Raw genomic sequence first — 21,797 nt, 5'->3', positions numbered from 1 at the left:
TATTTTCATGAACAAGGGATTGGGAATTTAAGTGTAACAAGTAGTAAATTATTAGATCAACAGGGTCAAAGTGAAATCTAAAGAAGACAAATAATTTTAAAATGACAAACTATTCAAATAATTTGCTTTAAGTACATTTAGGTTATTCATTTCCATCCATGTGAAACCAACATTCAGATAAGTGGTTAACAGATAAAAATGTTAACACCCAATTTTACCATGACAAGAAAAGGGCAAGCTTTTATAAGCAACATGTTTATGAATTTGTATCATCAGCAGATACTTTAATGGGCTATAATTTTACAAATTATTGATATATTCTGGATACCTCTGGTACATATTTGCTACTCTCTGGAGATAGTAATTTTTTTTTAATTACTCTGGTATGTTGCCAAGGGCCAAGTGGATTATCGGCATTGTGACCCATGAGGCACCCAGCGGGCTGTGCCCTCAGATACATTTCCCCGGGCAGATTCCCAAATCCAGCAAGTGTATTAATCCCTGGGCTACAAACACAAAAGATCTTGAGAGTAAAGAGCACTTTGGGTGCTGCCCTGAGGAGCTGCTGTTGTGGATATTTCTAGGAGCTCTGAACAGTGGTTCCTGTCACTAGTTTTTCCTAGAGCTTATTTTGAATAAGTGTTTTTTTGAATATATAACTTAACTTTTTCTTCTGGACTGGAGGCCAGTTTTGAACCCTGGTTTTCTCATAAATGTGGGTTTGGTAGCTCTATCTTTATAGACACTTTTACACACCACTAAATCACCAGATTTGGAAAAAGCCAACCATACTTTGAGAGATTAAGTAATATGAGCAGTTGTGCTTACTTGCATAGGGAAGCCTGCATAAAAAGTCAGTGTTTCTGTGGGCCCTTTTCCTGCACTAATCAGTGCAGTTAATACCTCATTTTCATGATCAGCAAACCCATGGCAACATTAAAAAAATGATTCATGTCCTTAGATTAGATTGTAAGCCCTCTGGGCAGGTACCATGTCTAATGTTTTGTGTGGCACTATCGCTTTGTTAGAGCTCAATAAACATTCAACAACAATGGTCTGTGACTCAAAATACAAAAAGGATCTGTAAAGTATTTATTTTTATAACTACCTATAGTAAGCCATTCGATTCAGAATTATTAAATAAGGGTGAAGATTTTAACTTTCCTAATCAAAAGAGATGTCTGTATATGAGAAGAGAACTCTAATGCCAGCTCCTAGTTCTGCACATAATTCTAATGGGTGCATTTATGGCAGCCATACCTCCAGCTGAGTGGGCATCCAACTATAGCTTCCTCCCAAGCATACTAGTGTTAAGTATCTAGAGTCAAGTTTCAGAGGAACCTCAGTCTCACCTGAGGGTTCCCCTCCTAAGCACACAGGACTCCATAGGATGGCTTGAAGAGTTCAGCCTGAGCACTTTGCAAGGGTCAGGAGAATGAATGAACTCATTGCTGCTGAGCTGACTTGGGGCCCAGGATTATGGGTATAAGATCTGGATCAAAGTGCAGTGGTGTGAGATTAAGTCCTTAATCATTTTTCTATTTCATTCTGGATTGTTTTCTAACTTACAAAGATCATTGAGATACAGTTTGTTTGTTTGTTGTATTGAGAATTAAACCTAGGGCACTTAACCACTGAGCCACATCCCCAGACCTTTTTATTTATTTATTTATTTTTATTTTGAGACAGGGTCTCTCTAAGTTGCTTAGGGCCTTGCTAACTTGTTAAAACTGATCTTGAACTTGTGTTCCTCCTGCCTCAACTTCCTAAGTCATTGTAATTACAGGCATGTACCACCGTGCCCAGCTTACTTTGATTTTTTTAAGATTGGATGATTGGAATGGAAAACAAGGCAATGAAAGTAAACAAAAGGCTAAGTTTTAATAGCTTTTTTTTCTTATATTCATAGATACAACCTGGAAAAGACAACTAAAAATCAGTCCTGGCTCCAGAAGGAAGAACTGAGTTTTATGTGCTCACACGAATGTTCTAGGCAAAAACTATGTGACCATTGGGACAATAGCCTGGTTATTTGGCCAATACAATATAAATAGCTAATCCGGAACCATGTTATCTTTTCTTAGGGTTTTCTGAGCAGCATAGTATAGTGATTCAGAACACTTACTCTGGAACCAGATGGCCAGAGTCAAATTCCAGCTCCACCACAAACCAGCAAGATGGCCTTGGGTGAGGTATGTAACCCTGTGGCTTCCTCATCTGTAAAAATGGGTAATAATAGAACCTACCTCATAGAGGTTCATTGCAATGATATCTGGGACATGCTTAGGATGGTGCCAAGCACATGAGGCTGTTCTGTAGACAGATTCAAAACTCAAATACTTTTTCATAATCTGGTGCTATACTTTGTTGAAAATCTGGGCTCTTGTTGACCTTTTGGCTGTCATTGTCTCCATCAAAGGATAATATAAATATGTTAAACCCAAAGTCTCATTTTAATACTAAATAAAGATGTCTGGTAATGAATCATACCAAAAGCAAATGAGTGAAGTGAGATTTGCATTAATATTACAATTATCCATGCTTTTCCTAAACCTTTATTTTCATATACTTCTTAAAGGTTTCCACAAAGGAAAAAACTAAATTCACTTCAGTAGAGTCAGCTCTTTATAACCAGATTGTCCACAGATAAGCCTCCAGACCCCTTTGTGAGAAAGTCCATGGCACCTGCACAGTCAGGAGTGGGAGAGGCGGAGGGCAACCAGTGGGAGGAGATTTCACCTTGTAAGAGTGAAATGAGCCTGCTTCTAAGGTTGTAGGGCTGCAGAAAGCCTGTTGTGAATCTGTCCCATAGCTTTCACTCAGTTTCTTTGAGTTTTAGGTAATTATATGCAATACACATAGCTTGCTTAAACTGGCTACAGATTAATTAGTGTCTCAATAAAATAAGCATTTCTCCAAACTCTTACTGGGAATTATACCAATAATAATAATAGCAACCAAGAGTTTACATAGCTATTGTGTGGCATGAACTATTCTTAGCCCTTCAAATATATTGCCTCATTTAATCCTCACAGCAACACTATGAGAAAGGTACTGTTAATATCCTCACTTTACAGAAGAGGAAATGTGATCAGAGAGGTGATCAAGGTCATTGAGCTAATCAGTGACAGGTTGGATCTAAATCATTCTTCTTCCAGAGCTCCTGCTCTTAACCATTAACTATTACCTCTGAGGGGTTTTTTTCTTTTAATTTTTTCATTTTTAGTGATATTTTAACAATATAAAAATATTGTTATTTTAACAATATTTTTTAACAATATGATATTTTAACAATTATAAAGTAATCCATTTATGCTAAGGGAAATTGGTTCCAGGAAATCTGTGGATAATCAAGTCCCTTATATGAAATGATATATTTGCAGGTATAATACACACATCCTCCCATATACTTTAAACCATAGGTTTAAAATCTAGGTTACTTAATAATACCTACTAGAATATACATTTTATGTAAATAGTTATTAGGGAATAATGACAAGGAAAAGTCTATATGTTTAATAGGCCTAAATTTTTGATGGTTGAATCTGCACATAGAGCTATGTAAGTTGATAGAAAATGCTAGTAAACAGATTGAATCAGCCTGTAATACTTTTTTAAGTTAGGCTTGCAACTTTAGTCCTATAGTAAGCATTTTGTATGAAGAAATAATTGGCTATGAATAAGTTCCAGTGGAATTATTTGGCCTAAAAGGTGTCCTGGTTTTACTTTATTCTACTTATCTAGTGAACTTTTGATTTCTGAAGTCAACAGATTTGCCAAACTCCTACATTGTCAGAAATCAAGGACTGTCTTCCATTGACCTAACAGATATAGAACTTTGCAAAGATTTTTTTTCTTATTAAATTCCATACAGTTGGGAGTTCACTAGATCTTTTAATAAGAGCATGTTTTGGTAATGTCAGTAGGATCATGAAGGTATAAGGCTTCTAAATTAGACATGGCAATTTTAGCCAACAACAGGTACTGGTCAAGGTTACAAAGTAATTTTTATGTTGAATATATCTGATACCCTCCTAAGATGAGAGGCTATTTCATAAACAGGTATTTTCTAGGTGTAAAACAAATAACAACTAATTCAACATCCTAATCATATGCATTGTTTTGCTGCAGCATGATTTCTAACTTTTCCTTAGGCTGAACACTATGTATAATAGATACCCAAGCCCAATAATAGCTCTAGGGTGAAACACACAATTCTTGAATTATGCCAGTCTTTGCCTGCTTAGTCAAGAGAAATGTCCTTCTGACATTTATAGGACCTGAGCCTCAGACTCTGGGTCTGGGCGCTTATCAGCAAGAGAGGAACTTCAGGCTACCTTGTCACATTGGGTAGTGATGAATAAGCCCAAGGATTCCTGGAAGTCCTAAAGTTTGGCTGAAGCTGCCACTGCTGCTGCCCTTCCTAGAATGATCATAGTAGAGTCACAAGTACCCATTTGAAAGATGAGCTTCATCAACAGGTAGTGTTTTGGGTTGGTTTCACTGCTCTGGGCTCTGATATCCAGTTGCTCCCAAAGCCATGACCTTCCTAAGCCTCCTGACTCCTGGCTCATTCCACATGACTGGGCCTTTGCTTAGGTTTTTCTGCGTAATTCTCTAGTTTCCTGAGATTTTACAGGTCCCACGTCAGGCCTCCTCTGCCATCCTCCTAACTGAGGACACTTCTAGCTGAGTGCTGCCTCAAGCTGGTGGCACAGGGAAGACCAAGGCACATGGAGTGCAGAGGAGGCCCAATAGTGAATCAAAGCACACAGGTAATGAGTAGCTGTTGGACTCTGAATAATCTAATCCTAGAAAAGTTGGACACTGTAGCACATGCCTGTAATTCCAGCAATTTGGAAGGCTAAGGCAGGAGGATCTCAAGTTCCAGGCCAGCCTCAGCAACTTAGCCAGAGCCTGTCTCAAAAAAATTAAAAGGGCTAGGGATGTAGCTCAGTGGTAAAATGCCCCTGGATTCAATTCCCAGTACAAAAAAGAGAGAAAAGAAAAGGCTGGCAAGAGTATGGTGAGTATGTATATGTATCCTGGATGATACAGGAAAATAATGGAGAGGAACCAGGCCACGAAAAAAGCCAAGGTTTACTCTGCCCACTGACCTGCTGCACACTCTGACATCTACATGCTTCTTTGTTCCCTGAAGAGACTCAACCTAATAAAGTCCTGCTTGGCCCTCAGAACCCCTTTAGATGTCACTGCCTCCCACACTCATGCTCACCCACAAAGGTTCTCCAACTCCTCCATGCTGCACACAGTCTTTCTTGCATAGAAGAACCCTGTGCCATAGCTGTTTGCAGAGGCAGGGGAAGATCGTGAAAAAGAAGATGGGCTTTGGAGTCAGGATTTCATATCCTTTCTATGCCATTTAGTAACTCTAGTGACCTTGGCCAAGTGACTCAAGCTGTCCCTAGCTTCAGTTTCGTCATCTTTAAATGGAAATTTAATTTAAAAACAAAAATCTTTGCAAAGATAATGTCATGCATACGTTACTCTTTCTTCTGAGGCACATAGGAAGACCACATTTACCAGACTCCCCTGCAGCTGAGTTGATACCAGAACTGGCCCTTGAATATATTCCATATGATCTATGCACAGCAAGAAATGAAATTTTACTGTTTAACCACTGAGTATTTGTTACTGCAACAGAACACAGAGCTATCCTTACACAAATAGGTAAGTACAATATTTAGCATAATTTGCCCATGTCCTATTTTAGTCTCTAAATCTGACAAGGGAATGACACAACCAGGGGAAATGATCAAGTTTGGAATTATAAATATAAGAGTCTTGGAGCAAATTGGGATGAAGCAATTGGAAGTCATTACTTATAGTTGAAGGCCTGAAGAGTTGGGTCTATAAAGGAGGAGCCACCAACAAAGTGGGATAAATGGAGGTCTCCTCCAGGATAGGAATCATTTCTTTTGGGTGCTGAATTGACTTTTCTATTATGAATATTCCAATTTTATAATTAAATACCTCAGGCTTGAAGGATTTAACCCAGTAACCCCCAAAATACTGTAATTGTTCTTTTAATTCTGAATTCTAGTGTCTTTGCCATATGGTTACTACACCATGGGTACATACTTAACTGTATATGCCTAGAGTTTCTGGATGAACTTCATTCTTAAGCCTTCTTGAAAAGAACAAGACAAAGTTTTTTAAAAAACTGAGTTCATTTTTTTTTATTTCCAGTAAGAAACTATAAAATTACTTAACTTTCTTCCTTGTTCAGAAGATTGCTTTGTTTCACTACTTGTTATGCTTGTAAAAATGTTTTGTATGATAACTGCATAAATAATTTCCAGTTTAATGTAGTAAACTTTTACTGAACACCCACTGTCAGAGAATTAGCTTGGTGCCAGAAGGAGGAATTCAACAACAGGCCCAGCTTTCCAGGAGCAGAACTTTTCTTAAGATCAGTTTCCCTGGTTCTATATAGCATAGTATAGCAGAACTGGAAATATTAAATTTAGATAGACATCTTGAAAATAACAGCTCTCAATTCCTTTTCAATGGCCATGATATTCAGAGATTGGGAAACAGTCCTATAAAAACAATAGCGCTACTTGCTCGGTATGTGAACTTGGGCAAATCATGTAATGTCACTTAACCTCAGGTTCCTCATCTGTATAACTAGACAAATCTACTAGATAGTTATTGTTTAAGTAAAATGTATATACAGAAATGTCTTCCAAAGAATTGTAAAACAAAAGACAACATGTCTCATAGCTATTTCTTACTCTAAACACTGAACAGAGATAGTTTTTATATATATTCAATAATGATAGCTATATCACCACTCAGAAGAAAATATTCTTAGTACCTGAGCTAGGCCTCCAGCGTGAATCAGTGTTATGTCAGGCATCCAGGAACACCCAGGAACCACTAAGCCATAAAGTGCAATCACAAAGTAAGGCACAGAATAAAACATATATGCCAGCATCTGTATTGAATGGAGAAATAAATAACATCAGCAAATTAATAGCTTAGCCTAAACAAAAAGTATAAAAACAAATAACATTTTTCAGGATAAAATCCTAAATTCAGTTTTCTCTTTAGGGCCACATTTTCCCATTTAAAAAAAAAAGAATTTAACTTTTAAACTTTTAAAAATTCTTAGGCTTCATAACTACTTGACCTGAATTTTAGGATAAGCAGCAGGATCCTTTAGGTAGGGCTCTTGAAATTGTGCATATGATCGGCAGAGTTCAGCTGGGCAATCCAAAGCAATCTAAGAACAAAAATGAATTTATCATAAAAATACAATCACTTCTGGTTTGTAGGTTTGCTGATAAGGCTAATGTGCCAGGTTTAGTCACAAGCTGCTATTTAACAAAAACTGCATTGTAGAGGTTCATCAATGAAAGAGAAAGAGGAAATATTCTGCAGATTTATCTAAGGAAATTAAACAGAGGTTAATAGTGGAGTAGGAAATGGAAACAAATGCTCTATTCTTGGGTATCTTTCAAATATTCATAGTTTAAGTATGTAGGTTTGGCTAGCCAAAGCACAGCTTGCTTTAGATTTAGTTTCACTTCTCCTGGGAATAACTAGCCAACTAGTCCCTACAGGAAGAAAAGTAGATTTCTATACCAAATTCATCTTACTATCCTCTCCAAGATTCAAAAATAGCATCCTCCTCTCTCCAGTGCCTCACAGAGTATATATGGCCTTTGAGTATAGTAAAGGATAATGATTTAAAAGCAGGATCCTCTTGTCTGAAGCCACCTCCTGTATCTACTTTGAAAGAGATCAGAAAAGATTTAGTCTCAGCAGAGAAAACTCTAGGCCACAGAACAGACAAAGGTCTCTTTGGCATACTACTGAGTCTGCTGAGTCACCTTCCCTCTCAGGTACCATTCCTCATATCCTTGGCCATATGAAATGTCCCAACATGTAGAACACAAGCCAATGTCAGAACTGGTCAAAATGGGTCCCAACCCAAAACCCATCTGCAAAACCCCCACTTACCACACATACACATCCATGCATTTTTCTAACATGCAGAGGGAAGTGGATATGGTTTTGCAAGAATACAACTGGGTCATGTTATTTCTTTTTGTCTCTACTTTGAGAAATATACAGCAAACTAACCAAAGAAAAGTTTCAGTGGTCTGAAAAGTTTTCAGTGGCCTATGACCTTGCCTTTGTTTCCCTTCCCTGTGTCTCTCCTCTTCTTAACCAAATCCTCCAGGATGATTCTGACAATCCATAAACAGAGACAACTCAAAATAGCTTCTTACTGTGAATCCTCAGTGGCCATACAGGCCCCTTTTAGCCCAAGGACCGCAAAAAAATGGAAAAGCTGCATCAGTTTACACTTGCCGCTCTGTTCCCTGACTGTTCTAAGCTGAATATAGTTAATTCTGAGCTGCTTAAATTTTTTTCTGCTAAGAATAAATTATGAAACAGAGCATTGTGAAGGATCACTGATCAATTAAAACAGAGAAGTAATTTATTGATGCTTACTTTTTATACATAGTAACTCTACCAAGAGTTTAATGTGCATTATCTTACTTAATATTCAAAACAATACTGTAAGGTAGGTAGTTTCATTTTAGAGGAAAAAATTGAGGTCAAAGAAAATTTTTCTAAAGCCATAGAGCTATAGTAAATGGCCAAGATTCCAAACTCCAAAGCTTATAGGTCTTTTTCTTATCCTTCATATTATAAAAATTATAAAGGGAAAGTATAAAAAAATGAAATGTCCACATGCCCTTAATGTTTATCATGCACATCAATACCCAGACTCTGAACCTGGACCTGGTTTGCTCAACACTATTCTTACCAGTGAGAAATTCACATGACCCTACATAGATTTGAATTGTTTATTTTGAATTTGAATTCTTACTCAGTCCCATTGCCCCTTCTCTTGAGATGCTCTGTGTGACAGCTAGATGAGTCTTAGGATATCATCCTTGCCAAATATATTTACATTTAAATCAGAAACATCAAAGGATCCAAGAAATTGAATTCTAATGGCTAAAATAAGGGAAGGAAGATACTTTTGGATGAAGCTTGACCTAGGGACCTAAAGGAGGTGGTATGAAACAACCCAAGATGAGTCACCCCTTGGGATCAGAGGCTTGAGGGTGAGAGACCAGCATGAAGTAGGTCCAGAATTCCAGGCTCTAACAGGAAAAAATTGTTTGTTTGTTTGCTAAGAAGTCTGATTTAAAAAAAAAAAAAAAAAACATTTTCAGGAGTTTTGGAAGCATTAATAGGATAATAATGTTGTTTTGATCTCTTATGCTTACCAAGCCTCTGAACAAGCAAAATACAGTTGCCAGGAGGAGACACATGACCAACATTAAATCCAGTGGTCTTCTCAGCAGGTCCTTTGCTTGGGCTTCTTGTACAACCTAAAATAGAGTTTTATCTAAACAGCAAGCCCAAAGTGACAAAGAAGAATCTCAGATCTCCTTAAACACTGAATGCCATGATGATGGATGACAGAATTTTGAAGATTCACAATTCATATCATATACCACTTGCCATGGAACTTTAGGAGAGTCATCCCCACTCCTTCTGTGAAATGAAGAGATGAGACCAGGTGATCTTGAAGGGCCTTTCCAGCTCTGTTAGTCCAGATTTTTTCTTTTCTTTTTTTTTTAATTTTTTTTATAGTTGTAGATGGACAGCATGCCTTTATTTTGTTTCTTTTTTTAATATTTATTTTTTAGTTGTAGTTGGACACAATCCCGTTATTTCACTTATTTATTTTTATGTGGTGTTAAGGATCTAACCCAGTGCTTCACACATGCTAGGCAAGTGCCTGCCACTGAGCTACAGCCTCAGCCCCCCCGATTTTTTTTTTTTTTTTTTAGTTTTTAGGTGGACACAATATCTTTATTTTATTTTTAGGTGGTGCTGAGGATCAAACCCAGTGCCTCGCGCATGCCAGGCCAGTGCGCTACCATTTGAGCCACATCTCCAGCCCCCAGATTTTTTCTTGAAATGACATTTTCATGATTTTAAAAGATACACTCATTTGAAAACTAAGAAAATATTAATAAATAAACCATGAACTAGTCATATCACTTTTTAGTCACATATTTACATTTGTATTCATTTGTATATATACATATTCATATAAAATCCATTTTGGGGCAGGGGAGATGGGATTTAACCCAGGGTCATTTTACCACTGAGATCAATCCCCAGCACTTTTTCTTCTTAATATATTTTTTAGTTGTAGGTGGACATAATACCTTTATTTTATTATTTTTATGTGGTGCTGAGGATCAACCCCAGTGCCTCACATATGCCAGGAAACCACTCTACCACTGAGCTACAACCCCAGCACCCCAGCACATTTTTTTTATTTTGAGATAGGATTTCACTAAGTTGCTGAAGCTAGCCTCAAACTTTTGATCCTCCTATCTCAGCCTCTCGAGTCACTGGGATTACAGACATGGACAGCTAAAATCTGTATTTTCACAAAATTAGAACATAATATATAAACAATTTTGCAGTCTCTTTTCACTCAACAACTACCTATATAATAAGCATTTTCCTGCATTATTAAAAGTTCCAAAACTTAATACCATATGGGAACACACTTTAGCTATTCTCCCACTGTTGGCATTTACATATTTTTCACTGTCAAATTTAATGTGATGGTGAACAATTTTGTACATAAATCTTTGTCATCTTTTTTGCTTGCAGCACTAGGGATTGAACGGGTGTTCCACTACTGAGCTATAAAATCCAGCTTTTTTATTTTTTATTTTGAGGCAGGGTCTTACTACATTGCCCAGGCTGGTCTTGAACTTGCACTCCTCCTGTCTTAGCCCCCTATGCAGCAGGAATTATAGGTGTGCACCAGCATACCCAGCTGTACATAAAAATCTTTGACAGCATTTCTTTAATGAATTTCTTAGGATAGGTCACTGACTATTCAATTTTTAGGTTGAAGGATTGTTAAGTTTATAAACTTAGGTTCTTGTTAGCACTGTATGATGGTTGCATTTGGTCCATCACTGTGTTTTAGCATCAAAAATAATAATTAAAGGTTCTGTGGGTCTTATGATTATTCTGATGGCATACTGACATGGTGCCTCTGAAAGCAGGGAAGACGGGGCTAAAGCCAGGATTGCTATTTACTTTTTCTTTTTAACAACTACCTCATTCCTCAAAGGGATGTAAAAGCACCAGTGTGCCAGCCTGAGTTTAACACAGCAGGTGTCTAAATGTTTACAAATAAAGTGTGTGTACGTTTAAATATATTTTAACACTGTGGGTTTAGCTCAATGGTAGAGAAGATAATTAGCATACAGGAGACTACAGGTTCAATCCCCAGCATCAAGGAAAAAAAATAATAATTTTATTGAGTTCTATTATAAATGTTTTTGTAGGCCGGATGTGGTGGTACAATCCTGTAATCCCAGTGGCATAGGTGGCTGAGGCAGGAGGATCAGAAGTTCAAAGCCAGCCTCAGCAACTTAGCAAGGCCCTGTCTCAAAATAAAAAACAAAAAGGGTTTGGGATATGACTCAGCAGGTAAGCACCCCTGGGTTCAACCTCCAGTACCATCCCTAAAAAAGGGTGGGGGGTGTAAAATAAATAACCATTACTCTGATAATTATATTATCGTATGATTTATATTTGCATTTATATGCTTTATTTAAAGGATCTTGTCTAAAGATCTAATACCTGGGGCTGGGGTTGTGGCTCAGTGGCAGAGTGCTTGCCTAGCATATGTGAGGCACTGGGTTCGATTCTCAGCACCACATATAAATAAATAAAATAAGGGTCCATTGCCAACTAAAAAATATTTTCTTAAAAAAAAGATCTAATACCTATAAATGGAAAAGAAACTTAGAAAGATGTCACTAGGTTAGATATTAAGACTTTTAACAGAGTACCTTGCCCACTTTGGCTGTGAATAGAAGGGAGGTATCTCAGAAGAGGTCCTCTAGCCAATCTCCATGTGCCTGGATTTCTTGGGAATCAGACCCTATGGCTACGTGGACTACCTTGAATAGCAGTAGCTCTCCAACCTCCTTGTGGGCCAATATATGCACAGTTTCCAGGTACTCAAACCCAAGCCATTAATAACTTCAGACAAAGTACACATGTGAACCTTGTTTAACACATTAATGCAGAATCTGATAAAGTTCCAAAAGTATGGCCTGTCTAATAGAAGTTGGTGTATTCAGACAGAAGCCAACCAGCCTGGTCACATCAACGGAAATGTAAACAAATGTTACACAATCAACAGAGTCACACTGATTGATGCCTCGCCTCAGATGCTCCAGTCCTTAGAGGTATAATTCAATTCAGTGACCAGTGGACATTTGAAAACAGGTTACGTTTAAACTTAATAAAATCACCTTTGAGGGATAATTATAATTTTCCGATGGCTGATTATAGATTCTGAAACCAGCCCAGACAGGAAGACAAGCATATGGTATGCTTAAGAAAAATGCAGGGCAAATCCTTGTTCCATACTTCCCTATTTAAAAGAGAAGAAAGAGAAATTCAAATATTTACCCAAAGCATATCTAACCACAAGTAATATTTAGGATACCTCCCCATCTCAAATCATCTAAAATTTTTCTATGGATCAGACATTATATTTAAAGAGATGAAGAAGAAAATGTGAATTTAAAATGTAGATATTAATGGGCATATCCTGTCAACAGTATTAAAAAATATATGTAATATACCATCCTGGTTTCCAGCATGCGTAATAACTTTTTACCAATTTCCAAATACATTTGTTGAGTTCTCATTGTGTGTCAAGAGTTTTATATATATAGCAAAGAGTTGTAACAAGTATTTGCACACTAAATGTTGCCACAAATGCTGGAGTCAGCCTCTCTATCCTTCAAAAAGTTAGGAATCTGTGATACTTAACTGTCATAATTGTTCAATGCGATCTTCTGAAATCTGCTTAAAGGCACTTCTTAAATTGGCACTTTCTTAAATTACAGAAAGGAACAGGAATAATTTTACAGAACAGGTTTTTTATAATCTTGAAATCTCTTAGTTCTCTAATAACCAAAATAATCTACATATTGTTTAAAAAAAATCCCCATTATTGCAGAAAAGGAAAGTGAATTTTAAGATAAAGTTTCTTACCTACAATGTTTCCAGGCACAAAAACAACAATACTCATTATAATGGATCCTACCCAATATAGGCCAATGGTTCTATAATTTTCCCTGTAACAAAAAAAAAAAATCTTGACTTAGCACACTTGTCTTAGAGTATTATTAGAAAAGACTATCCTCAATATTATGTTTTATTCTAACTAGTACATGAATTAAGAGTAATAAATCAAACAAAAGGAATCCTAGCAATCAAACATCATCTCCATATGTAATACACTACAGAACCTTCTTTGTATCCCTTTGAATAAGAAATTATTCTTACTACCTCAATCTGCTGTTAAATTACAATGTATTCATCACTGTCACAGAACTCCCTGTTAGATGTAAAAGAGCATGAAAAGGAAGAGAAAGTTAAAAGAAGAAAAGAAACTGGATCCATATTTTAAATCATTGTAAGTATGAGTAACAATATAAAACGCACTTTCCCTTGGCAACAGAGTTTTGTCCAAAGCCCCAAAAGTAGAGATAGTACATGACACATATTCCATGTTTTAAAGGAGCTGCTAGACATATACCCACAATCTTCAATGTTGGATTATTGGTTGAAATGTTGCTTCAACTGATAACCCAATAACTCAACTTCATACAATAAAGGAGGCTATGGAAAGCTCAAAAGAAGATTCTCTGAAGGGTACAGAAGTGGAGAACACTATGTGCTTTCTGCCCTATCCCAGTCCCAAGCCAAATGCAGCCAACCCCATGAGGACCTTTCACAATGACTTGTATTGTCCATAAAGGAACAAACAAGAATTAGCTGGAGCTATCCTCAAGTGTATGATGAGAAAGGGGGAACAGCCAATCAAGCATCACTTCAACCTTAGATGGGGCAGAAATGCATGACTTTCTCTAACCTGGAGCCAAGGGAAAGCCTGGGAAGGTAGCTGGAGCCATCTTGAAAGAAGCCTCCCCAAAGAGTGTGCCTTGTGGGATATGGAAACAAGCTATGGGTAAACTGTCACGGACAGGAGAGTCAAATTCAGCCAGACAGCATTGCTTACTTCAGGAACTAGAACGATACAGAGGTTCTTGCCATAGTGGTCTCCAAAGAGCCCATATAGGTGTCCCACAAGACACAGCATTTCATGGTAGAGAACACTAGTACCCAGAAAACAGCAACTGTCACATAAGACTTCCCCTCTTTCTTTAATCCTACACTTTAATCCATACAGTCCCAGAGTAGGCAGCCACAGAGAGTTGAAAAGGACTATGACAGACTCTCCCAAGGCTGGGTGAAGGTCCCCAAATCACAGAACTACACCTGGCAATGGGGAAAAGCTTTAAAATGAGGTTGAAGTTTTGAATCAAAATGTGCTGAGCTTGAATTCCTGAAAATGAGACTTGTTATTATTAGAAAACATGATCAGAAAGCTAAAAGTCAGACTGCCTGAGCTTCACTAGGGTGGGAAAGCAATCCCAGGACACATTAAAAAAGGCAGTGGTGCAAGGAAAATAAAGCCACATTGGACATGTACCTGCAGAACTTATATTCAGGTCCAAATGTACCTGACTGTATTTGCCTCTCTAAATACATGTTTCTTACATACCTATTTATCTTTGCTAAGAGAGCAAAGGCACACACAGCAGGCAAACAGACTTACTCCCAAGCTATGGCTGCCACCATCACTAGGTACATCAGATAATGAGCAGATCCATCCCAGTAGCAGATCATGTGCCCATAGGCAGTATTCAGATATGGTTCACCCTAAAGAAAACATTAAAAAGTCCATTTTAAATACTCAGTTAAATGCTGAACCCCAGACCTATTTTGCAAGTAAAATAAAACAGCAGAACTACTTGGTATTAGTCTTCTAGAATGAAACTATTCCTACTCAATTGGTAGGAACTTGAAAATATAACTTTATCCTGTAGCTGCCCAAACTAGGGACTGCCACAAGAGTTAAAAAAAAAAAAGGTTCTATGACAGATGAACATACATCAATACAAAGGCAGATGGCAGTGTAAGCCATCCTGGCTGCATGGCCAACTCACTGAAGCCAGAGGTATTTGACTATGGCCAGAGGGGTAGCCAAGACCCTGCTTACTGGCTGGCATTATCATACTGATCCCATGGCTGGCTGGGATGGTCATAGAGAAACTCATGCCCCTCTTACTTCCAGCGAGACAACACTGAACTCACAGCTTCCCACCAACCTTTCATTCAACCCTCCCATGAACCCTATGGTATGGACACAACTAATTCCATTTCACAGGCGGGAAACAGGCTTTAAGAGGTTACAAGACTTGCCTATAGTCATGAAGTGAGTATACAGCAGAAACTGTACTCTCAAGAAGACTCATACTTCTGAGAAATTTTTAATTTTAGGAATTTTACAAAGATGAGATTATATAATAAACCACATTTCCCTTGTCCAGGTGGCTACTACAATATCACTGTCAAATATGCCTGGTTTTTACTGTCTTTCTGCCTCCACTTTCTTTTTTTTCCTTTCTTCTCCCATGTGCATGTTCTCATGGCTTGTTTCATGTTTCCCTAATATGCCTTAAGTCTTTCATAATTTTATTTATTTTTTTTTTTTTTTTGCGGTGCTGGGAATTGAACCCAGGATCTCACATAAGCCAGACAAGTGTTCTGCCACTGAACCTTAAGTCCTTTCTACAATAAGAAGAGTGCAGATCAGTCAGCTACCAAGCCAGGCATTCTCTCAAGCTTCACGCTTCCCTGGGACAAAGGAATGCTCTATCATCTTTCCCCACAAATCAAAATCGTATCAGAGGAGGAAACATCACCAAAATTACACTTCTGCACCACTGCCTGGCCCACATCATTTCTCTCTATATCATGCCCTGACTAGATAACTAATACCATTTCATTTCATGGTTTCAATCATTCACACATACATACATACCTGGCTCCCAGAGACAGTGCAGGCCTATCCTCGTGGCTGGATGGACATCTTTAGCAGAATGGTTCATGAGCCCTTCAAATTCATTGGAACTCCTCCAATTCATCAGTTTCTCCCCTCAACCAGCACCCCACCTCACCTCTATGTTAACAGCAATGCCACTCAAGTTCCCAGGTCAAAACAACAGGATCTCAATATTCATTCATTCATTCATTCATTCTCTCCCTCCCTCCCCCCTCCCCCCCATCTTTTCTTTTCCTAATTCCTTGCTCTCCTACACTCTTGGCAAATCCTATCAGTTTTCTCTCTCTGGTGTCATCCCACGCAATCCTTTCTCTTCATTTCAGCCCAGTCAAGCCTCAGTGTCCCTTCCTGAACCACTGCTACATTTCCAAATGATCTCCCTGTCTCTCCCCTCCTTCTCAGCCAACACTGCTGTTGGATGAAGAGTCATGTAGCCTGACTCTTGGCATGTCACTCTGCTCTAAAACTGTTCAAAGCGTGTTACTGCCTACAGGAAAAGCCCCATCCCCTCTATACAGCTTCCACGTCTCCAAAATCTGGCCTATGACCTTACTACTATTCCATCCAAATTCCTCTTCTCATGCCCCATCTGCCCCAATGCTTACCACCCTCATCAGCTTGACTTCTAGGCTTTTGGTCAGCCACCTCCCTCCTGAAGCCTTCCTCTTCTGGACTTAGTGGCCTGGCTCTCTGAGTTTCTCTTATGTCTCTTTCTACCTGTCACAATTCACTTTAGAGGCTCCTCCTCTCCTGGCCCCAGTTTCCAAAGTTCTGACCTTAGCTGCCTTCTCTCCACATCTCCCAGATAAGTTCCTCTCCTTTCAGATCTGCTGGTACCAACTATATTCAGATAGCCCCCAAATCTGCCAGGACCATTCCTTGGAGCTCAAAATTTACAAAGTTCTATTAACTGGAACATCTGCCAAGATGTCCCTCAAGTACCTGAAACTCCACATGTCCTCAATGAATTCAGCACCATCCCTGCAAACCTGTACCCAGGAGAAGACACATGGTATTTCTCTCTAAGCCTTTACCCAAGTAGTCCTTTCTCCTTGGAATGCCTTCCCATCTCTGGGCCATCCAGAAGTTTCTCATCCTCTCCCATGGACATTTTAAAAATAGGTATAACAATGTCACCAACTTGATAAGGCCTTCCCTGGCTATTTCCATGGTTAGGTCCTCTGTGCCTCAGATGAGCCTCTATCACTGCACCTAGGACAATCCCCACCACCCAATGAGCCCCTGGACAGTAGGAAGCAGATCTTGTGACCCAAGTCTACTTCAACAGATGCCTCTGATTTTCTAACACCAGCATTCTTCCAAATTCTAAAGCAGGAACCAGGAAGTCATCTTGGGCCTTACCCCCACTTCACCCCCAACTTGTCACCAAGTCCTATTCATTCCAGCCAAATGCTCTGAAGCTCACCCCCTCCCTGTTTCCCAGGTGCTGCCTTTGTTTGACCACCTTCATGTCTTGTTGCCTCAGAAGAAACCTTACTGGTGTTCCAGCTCATAACATTGACCCTTCCCCCCATAATCCCATCCTTCCCAAAGCTGACTGCCTTCTTCCCTAATTTAAAATTTCACCTCATGAACAGGATAACACCCAAACCCCCTTAGGTGGCATACAAAGCCCCCCATTATTTGAAACAGATGAAGACTATGCTTTTGGCCCTGCTCATTTCCTGTGTGACCTTGAGTTAGTCACTTACCCTCTCTGGGGCTGGATCTAGTCCACCATAAAATAAAATAGGACTAGCTCCCTCAAGTGCCATGATTTGGTTGGAGGTGGGGTAAATCATCAGAATCAAATCACTTAAGTGCCTCAGTGTTTGGTACCTTGCAAATTTGAGACCAGTTTGCACTTTCTGAGATTAATATATTAACAGACACACAAAAACTAAATTCATCTACAGTTCCTCTTTTAAAGGGAAAAGATAAGTCATGTGGTGGGTCAGGAATGAGGGAAGAGTTATGAGAGCAGAACATTTGAAGAAACTGCTTCCCAATTCCCATGATCTCAACTTATCCTTCAGCTTCACTTACCGTGTGAGCAAAGCCTAAATCTATGATAGGAAATGATGCAATGTATCAGACCTGTTTACAGTAAATGAGAGGACTGAATGATGTGGCCCAGGTTGCTGACCATTTGGTTTAAGCCTCACAATCACTAAGCAATTCCGTACCTCTCGCAGGTAATGTGTCATGAACCCATCAATGATGCCATCTTGTTCCAGTCCTATGATGAGGTTCACCACGCTGGTAAATCCAAAAACTGCATACACTAGGTCAAAGAAAGCAGCAGTTTAAAAAGCAGTAGTGCAGAAAATAATTACTAAGAGCTTGGCATTTGCTAAGAATAAATGGAATGTTTCTGATGTTTTCCAGAAAATGCTGGGGACACTTGTCAACACAGACCAGCAGACCACACCTGTCTATTTTCACGACCTCCCCATGCCCGCCCAAGAACTCTCACTGACAGAGCACGAGTCATTGGGATGAAGAATGACAAAGCTACCACTGACTCATCCCACCTATGCAGCAGGAACAAAGGCAATAACAGAGTGGCTAAAGAAGCAAACCAGTGACCGCCAGATTTAAGATAATAACAGAAGAGGTGAATCATCTCAATGATTACCACACAGACTAACTCACAGTGTGTCCCAGGTGTTTGCCTATTTCATAATGGCGATGCCAAGGAGATAGGTGGCTGATGTGCAAATAACAATATCTTTAAGAAAATAGGCCAGTGATTTCAAAAAATGAATACTTATGAGACAGTATAATTGAACATGAAAGAAGGAGAGCTGTCATATCTTAGAGAATCTTATTAATAATGAGTTGTATGAAACTCCCAAATGGGTTTAAAACTACAAGCAACAAATAAGCCAAGGAATAGTACTTCTTAAACAGTAGGAGACAAATGAAGCATGTTTTAGTCTATCAAAAAAGCTGCCTCCCTCAATACTGGGGATGGAATCCAGGGGTGCTCTACCACCTAACATCATTTGCATTTTCAGACAGGGTCCTACTAAGTTGCACAGGCTGGCCTCCAACTTGCAAGCTGTAAAGAGCCAAGAAGAGAAGGCAGAGAGTACAGGAGAATGGGGGAGATATCAGTAAGTTAAGTGTGGGCTCCATGGGGTGTGAATGGAGAGGAGACAGCAGCAGGAGTCTAGTCTGGGAAGGGAAGCCCTGGGAACAGATCAGAGCAAGTGCAGCAGTGCAAGGGAAAGGCCATGGACTTTGATATCAGACTGGCCTAGCTCATCTACCAACCAGCCATAAAACCTTAGGCAACTAACATAATTTCTCTAAGCATCAGAGTTTTTTATATATGAATTGGGGAAAACAAATCACTCACAATTCTTCTGACCCACCTTTGCCAAGGCCTGCTATGGACAGAGAATGCTCCCCATGCCTATGATGATGGGCTCAGCCATATGGCCTGCTTAGGCCAGCAGAATATGGATGGAAGTGACAGTAGTCACCTCCAAGCCAAGGCCTTAAGGGACATCACTTTCTTTCTACTAGCCCCCTCAGCCTCCATATCTGCCATGAGGCTGGCACGGCCTGGGGAGCTACTGATCCAAGAAAAAGGAGACACATGGAAAAACCCTGAATTCAACCCACAGCCTGAAGCATAATGGCCCCAGCCAACTCACAGACATGTAAGCAAGGAAAAAAAAAGGTTTGTTGTTGTATGACACTGATATTTGGTTTTGATATCAGCATTACTGAAGTGTTTGATATCAGCATTACTAAAGCAGAAACTAAACAAATAAGATGCCAAGCACAGGAAGCACTCAGAGGCCACTAACAGCTTTGCTTGAGGCAGCATCCACAATGAAAGAGCCTGGGCTTTGGGGTTAGTGCAGTTCTCACTAGCCTATGTGACCCTGACCATATTTCTAAACATCTCTGAGCTAGCATCTTCATTTGCAAGTGGAAGGATGTTTGTTGTAAGGATTAAATAAAATAATACTGCTACTGTGCTCTGAGCCTTCCCAGGTATGCTGTAGGTGCTCAATCAATAGCATTTTTGTTTATTTAACATGTGTATGTTTGTCAGGCATTGATCTAAGCACATTACAAATATTACCTTATTTAATGTTTTACATACCCCCATGGTAGGTATTATTATTTTCTTTTTCATACAAATGTGCAGACTGAGGCACTGAATAGCTAAGTTCCACGCCAGGCAAAGGGGACTACAAGAACCAGGTTGAAGATAGGAAGAAGGTCCAGCAAGGTGAGAGGTAGGAGCATATTGAGGGGTCAGAGGGTAAAGAACAGAGGCAAGTCTGGCCCTGGCAGTATCTTTCTACCAGGGAGGCCATAGCTTATGGGAGAGGCCATAGCTTAAAGGCAAGGTGACACTGTCTGTCCTAAAACACCCTTGCACTTTAAGCCACTGTTACCAGTAGGTCCAGAGTTTTCACAACCAATGAAGAACATGTAACTTGAGAGCAAAGTATTATTTCAAGTGGACACAATGGAGACATACCATAGAACAGCGGGTCCCGGGGCGGTTTTCTTTTGACGAGAACACGAGACAACAGGGCTACCAGGAGCAGGATAAGGGCAGCAACCCCTACAATTGTCCAGGAACTGCAACAACCAGAACAGGGAGGTGGTCACTTATCAAAATAAACACAATTGTGCCTGGAATTTCCTGCCCATTGAATGCATTGCTCCCAGCACTACATAATTCATACATAATTCTGCCTCTGCCTACAGCTCAGGCCCTATGGAGTTTATTTGCCTCTGGGCCAAAGCCCTATGACTTCCAGGGAACACAGCCCATAGGCCCTCATTCTCCTTTCTTCCCACCTGTCTCACTTTCACAAGATGTATCTAGAGCTGCCTCTGCCCTACTCTACCCTGTCCCTGAGATGGCTATTGCCCTGATTCCTATTCTTCCCACCCTTTCCCCTGGCATCTGACAGGCCTAACCACTAAATCAGCCACCTCCCTCAGGGCCAGCCAGAAATCCTCAGACTGACCTCCAGGGAATATACAGGAATTATGACTACACACACCTTTCAGGGGGACAAGGCATATTGTGCACTCCTTTGTGGCAGGTACTGCTGCAGTCCTGGGGGTACTGGATAAAAACAAAAGAAGCCCTAATCTATGTGCAGGGACCCATCTCAATAGAATCTGAGTCATGACCAACAAGGTCACCTCTAGTTCTAAGGAGACACTCTCCCTCCTGCATCCCCAGCACTGACAGTGCTTCCAGTTATAGATAAAGAACCACCTAGCCACTCCAATAGCCTGCTACACCAGAACCCTCTTACAATCCCTTAGGGCTGCTACAAGCTCCACTCCTCAGCTGACACCCCTCCACACCACCACAGCCCAACATTAGAACCTTCGGATAACGTTCACCATATACCCCTGGGAAAGAGGAAGAAGATTATGAAGAGAGGGGAGGGAAATGGATGGACAGACTGAAGGATGAATAGATAACAGTTTTATGAAAAGAAAATGATGACTGTGCCAGTATGCATGTGAAAAACAAAAACAGGAAGTTTCTGATGGTGCACATCAGTGGATACTCCAAGTTCCTCCAAAAGGTATGAGTTGAAGGAGGAGGAAGCTGATGTGGGTCAAGAACATGATGCTGGATAGTGAAGAGGGAAAAGGCTGGTGTGCTATATAAGCTGCAAAGTGTTTTAACAATGAGCAGCCTGAGGCAGGTGATTAGCAGACAACCCTCTTCCCTGATCTGACCAAGGGCCCAAACTCAATGCCTGCATAATCACAT

The 21,797-nt window shown here is 39.7% G+C and overlaps 2 protein-coding genes across 15 annotated transcripts in view; one reads left to right on the top strand and one right to left on the bottom strand.

The window, feature by feature from the left end:
• The window catches only part of Tm6sf1 (transmembrane 6 superfamily member 1), a 58,651-nt gene that overhangs the window by 1,847 nt on the left and 35,007 nt on the right, over positions 1-21,797 (bottom strand). For both annotated transcript variants that reach the window (XM_058577525.1, XM_046438382.2), the window contains exons 2-9: positions 20,532-20,635; positions 18,211-18,308; positions 14,735-14,838; positions 13,105-13,187; positions 12,354-12,475; positions 9,276-9,380; positions 7,157-7,249; positions 6,842-6,961 (exon numbers count right to left, since the gene is read on the bottom strand). In XM_058577525.1, the coding sequence (XP_058433508.1) occupies positions 6,842-6,961; positions 7,157-7,249; positions 9,276-9,380; positions 12,354-12,475; positions 13,105-13,187; positions 14,735-14,838; positions 18,211-18,231 (648 nt within the window). In that variant the 5' untranslated portion in view covers positions 18,232-18,308; positions 20,532-20,635. The remainder of the gene's footprint in view (positions 1-6,841; positions 6,962-7,156; positions 7,250-9,275; positions 9,381-12,353; positions 12,476-13,104; positions 13,188-14,734; positions 14,839-18,210; positions 18,309-20,531; positions 20,636-21,797) is intronic.
• Hdgfl3 (HDGF like 3) overlaps positions 1-21,797 on the top strand; it is a 91,281-nt gene that overhangs the window by 65,256 nt on the left and 4,228 nt on the right. Inside the window, exons 6-10 of one of the 13 annotated variants that reach the window (XR_009226327.1) lie at positions 2,085-2,192; positions 5,530-11,520; positions 13,445-13,528; positions 18,413-18,641; positions 19,045-21,606. The gene's annotated coding sequence lies outside the window, so the exon portion shown is untranslated. Of the gene's footprint in view, positions 1-2,084; positions 11,521-13,444; positions 13,529-18,412; positions 18,642-19,044; positions 21,607-21,797 lie in introns of all 13 variants that reach the window. The other 12 variants (XR_009226318.1, XR_009226324.1, XR_009226320.1 and 9 more) reach the window with 12 other exon arrangements.

Source organism: Marmota monax, unplaced genomic scaffold (genome assembly GCF_021218885.2).
Source record: "Marmota monax isolate L192 unplaced genomic scaffold, Marmota_monax_Labrador192_F-V1.1 WCK01_AAM20220418_F8-fsc00005, whole genome shotgun sequence".
NCBI classification, from domain to species: Eukaryota; Metazoa; Chordata; class Mammalia; order Rodentia; family Sciuridae; genus Marmota; species Marmota monax.
This window is presented reverse-complemented; position numbering and strand designations above follow the sequence as displayed.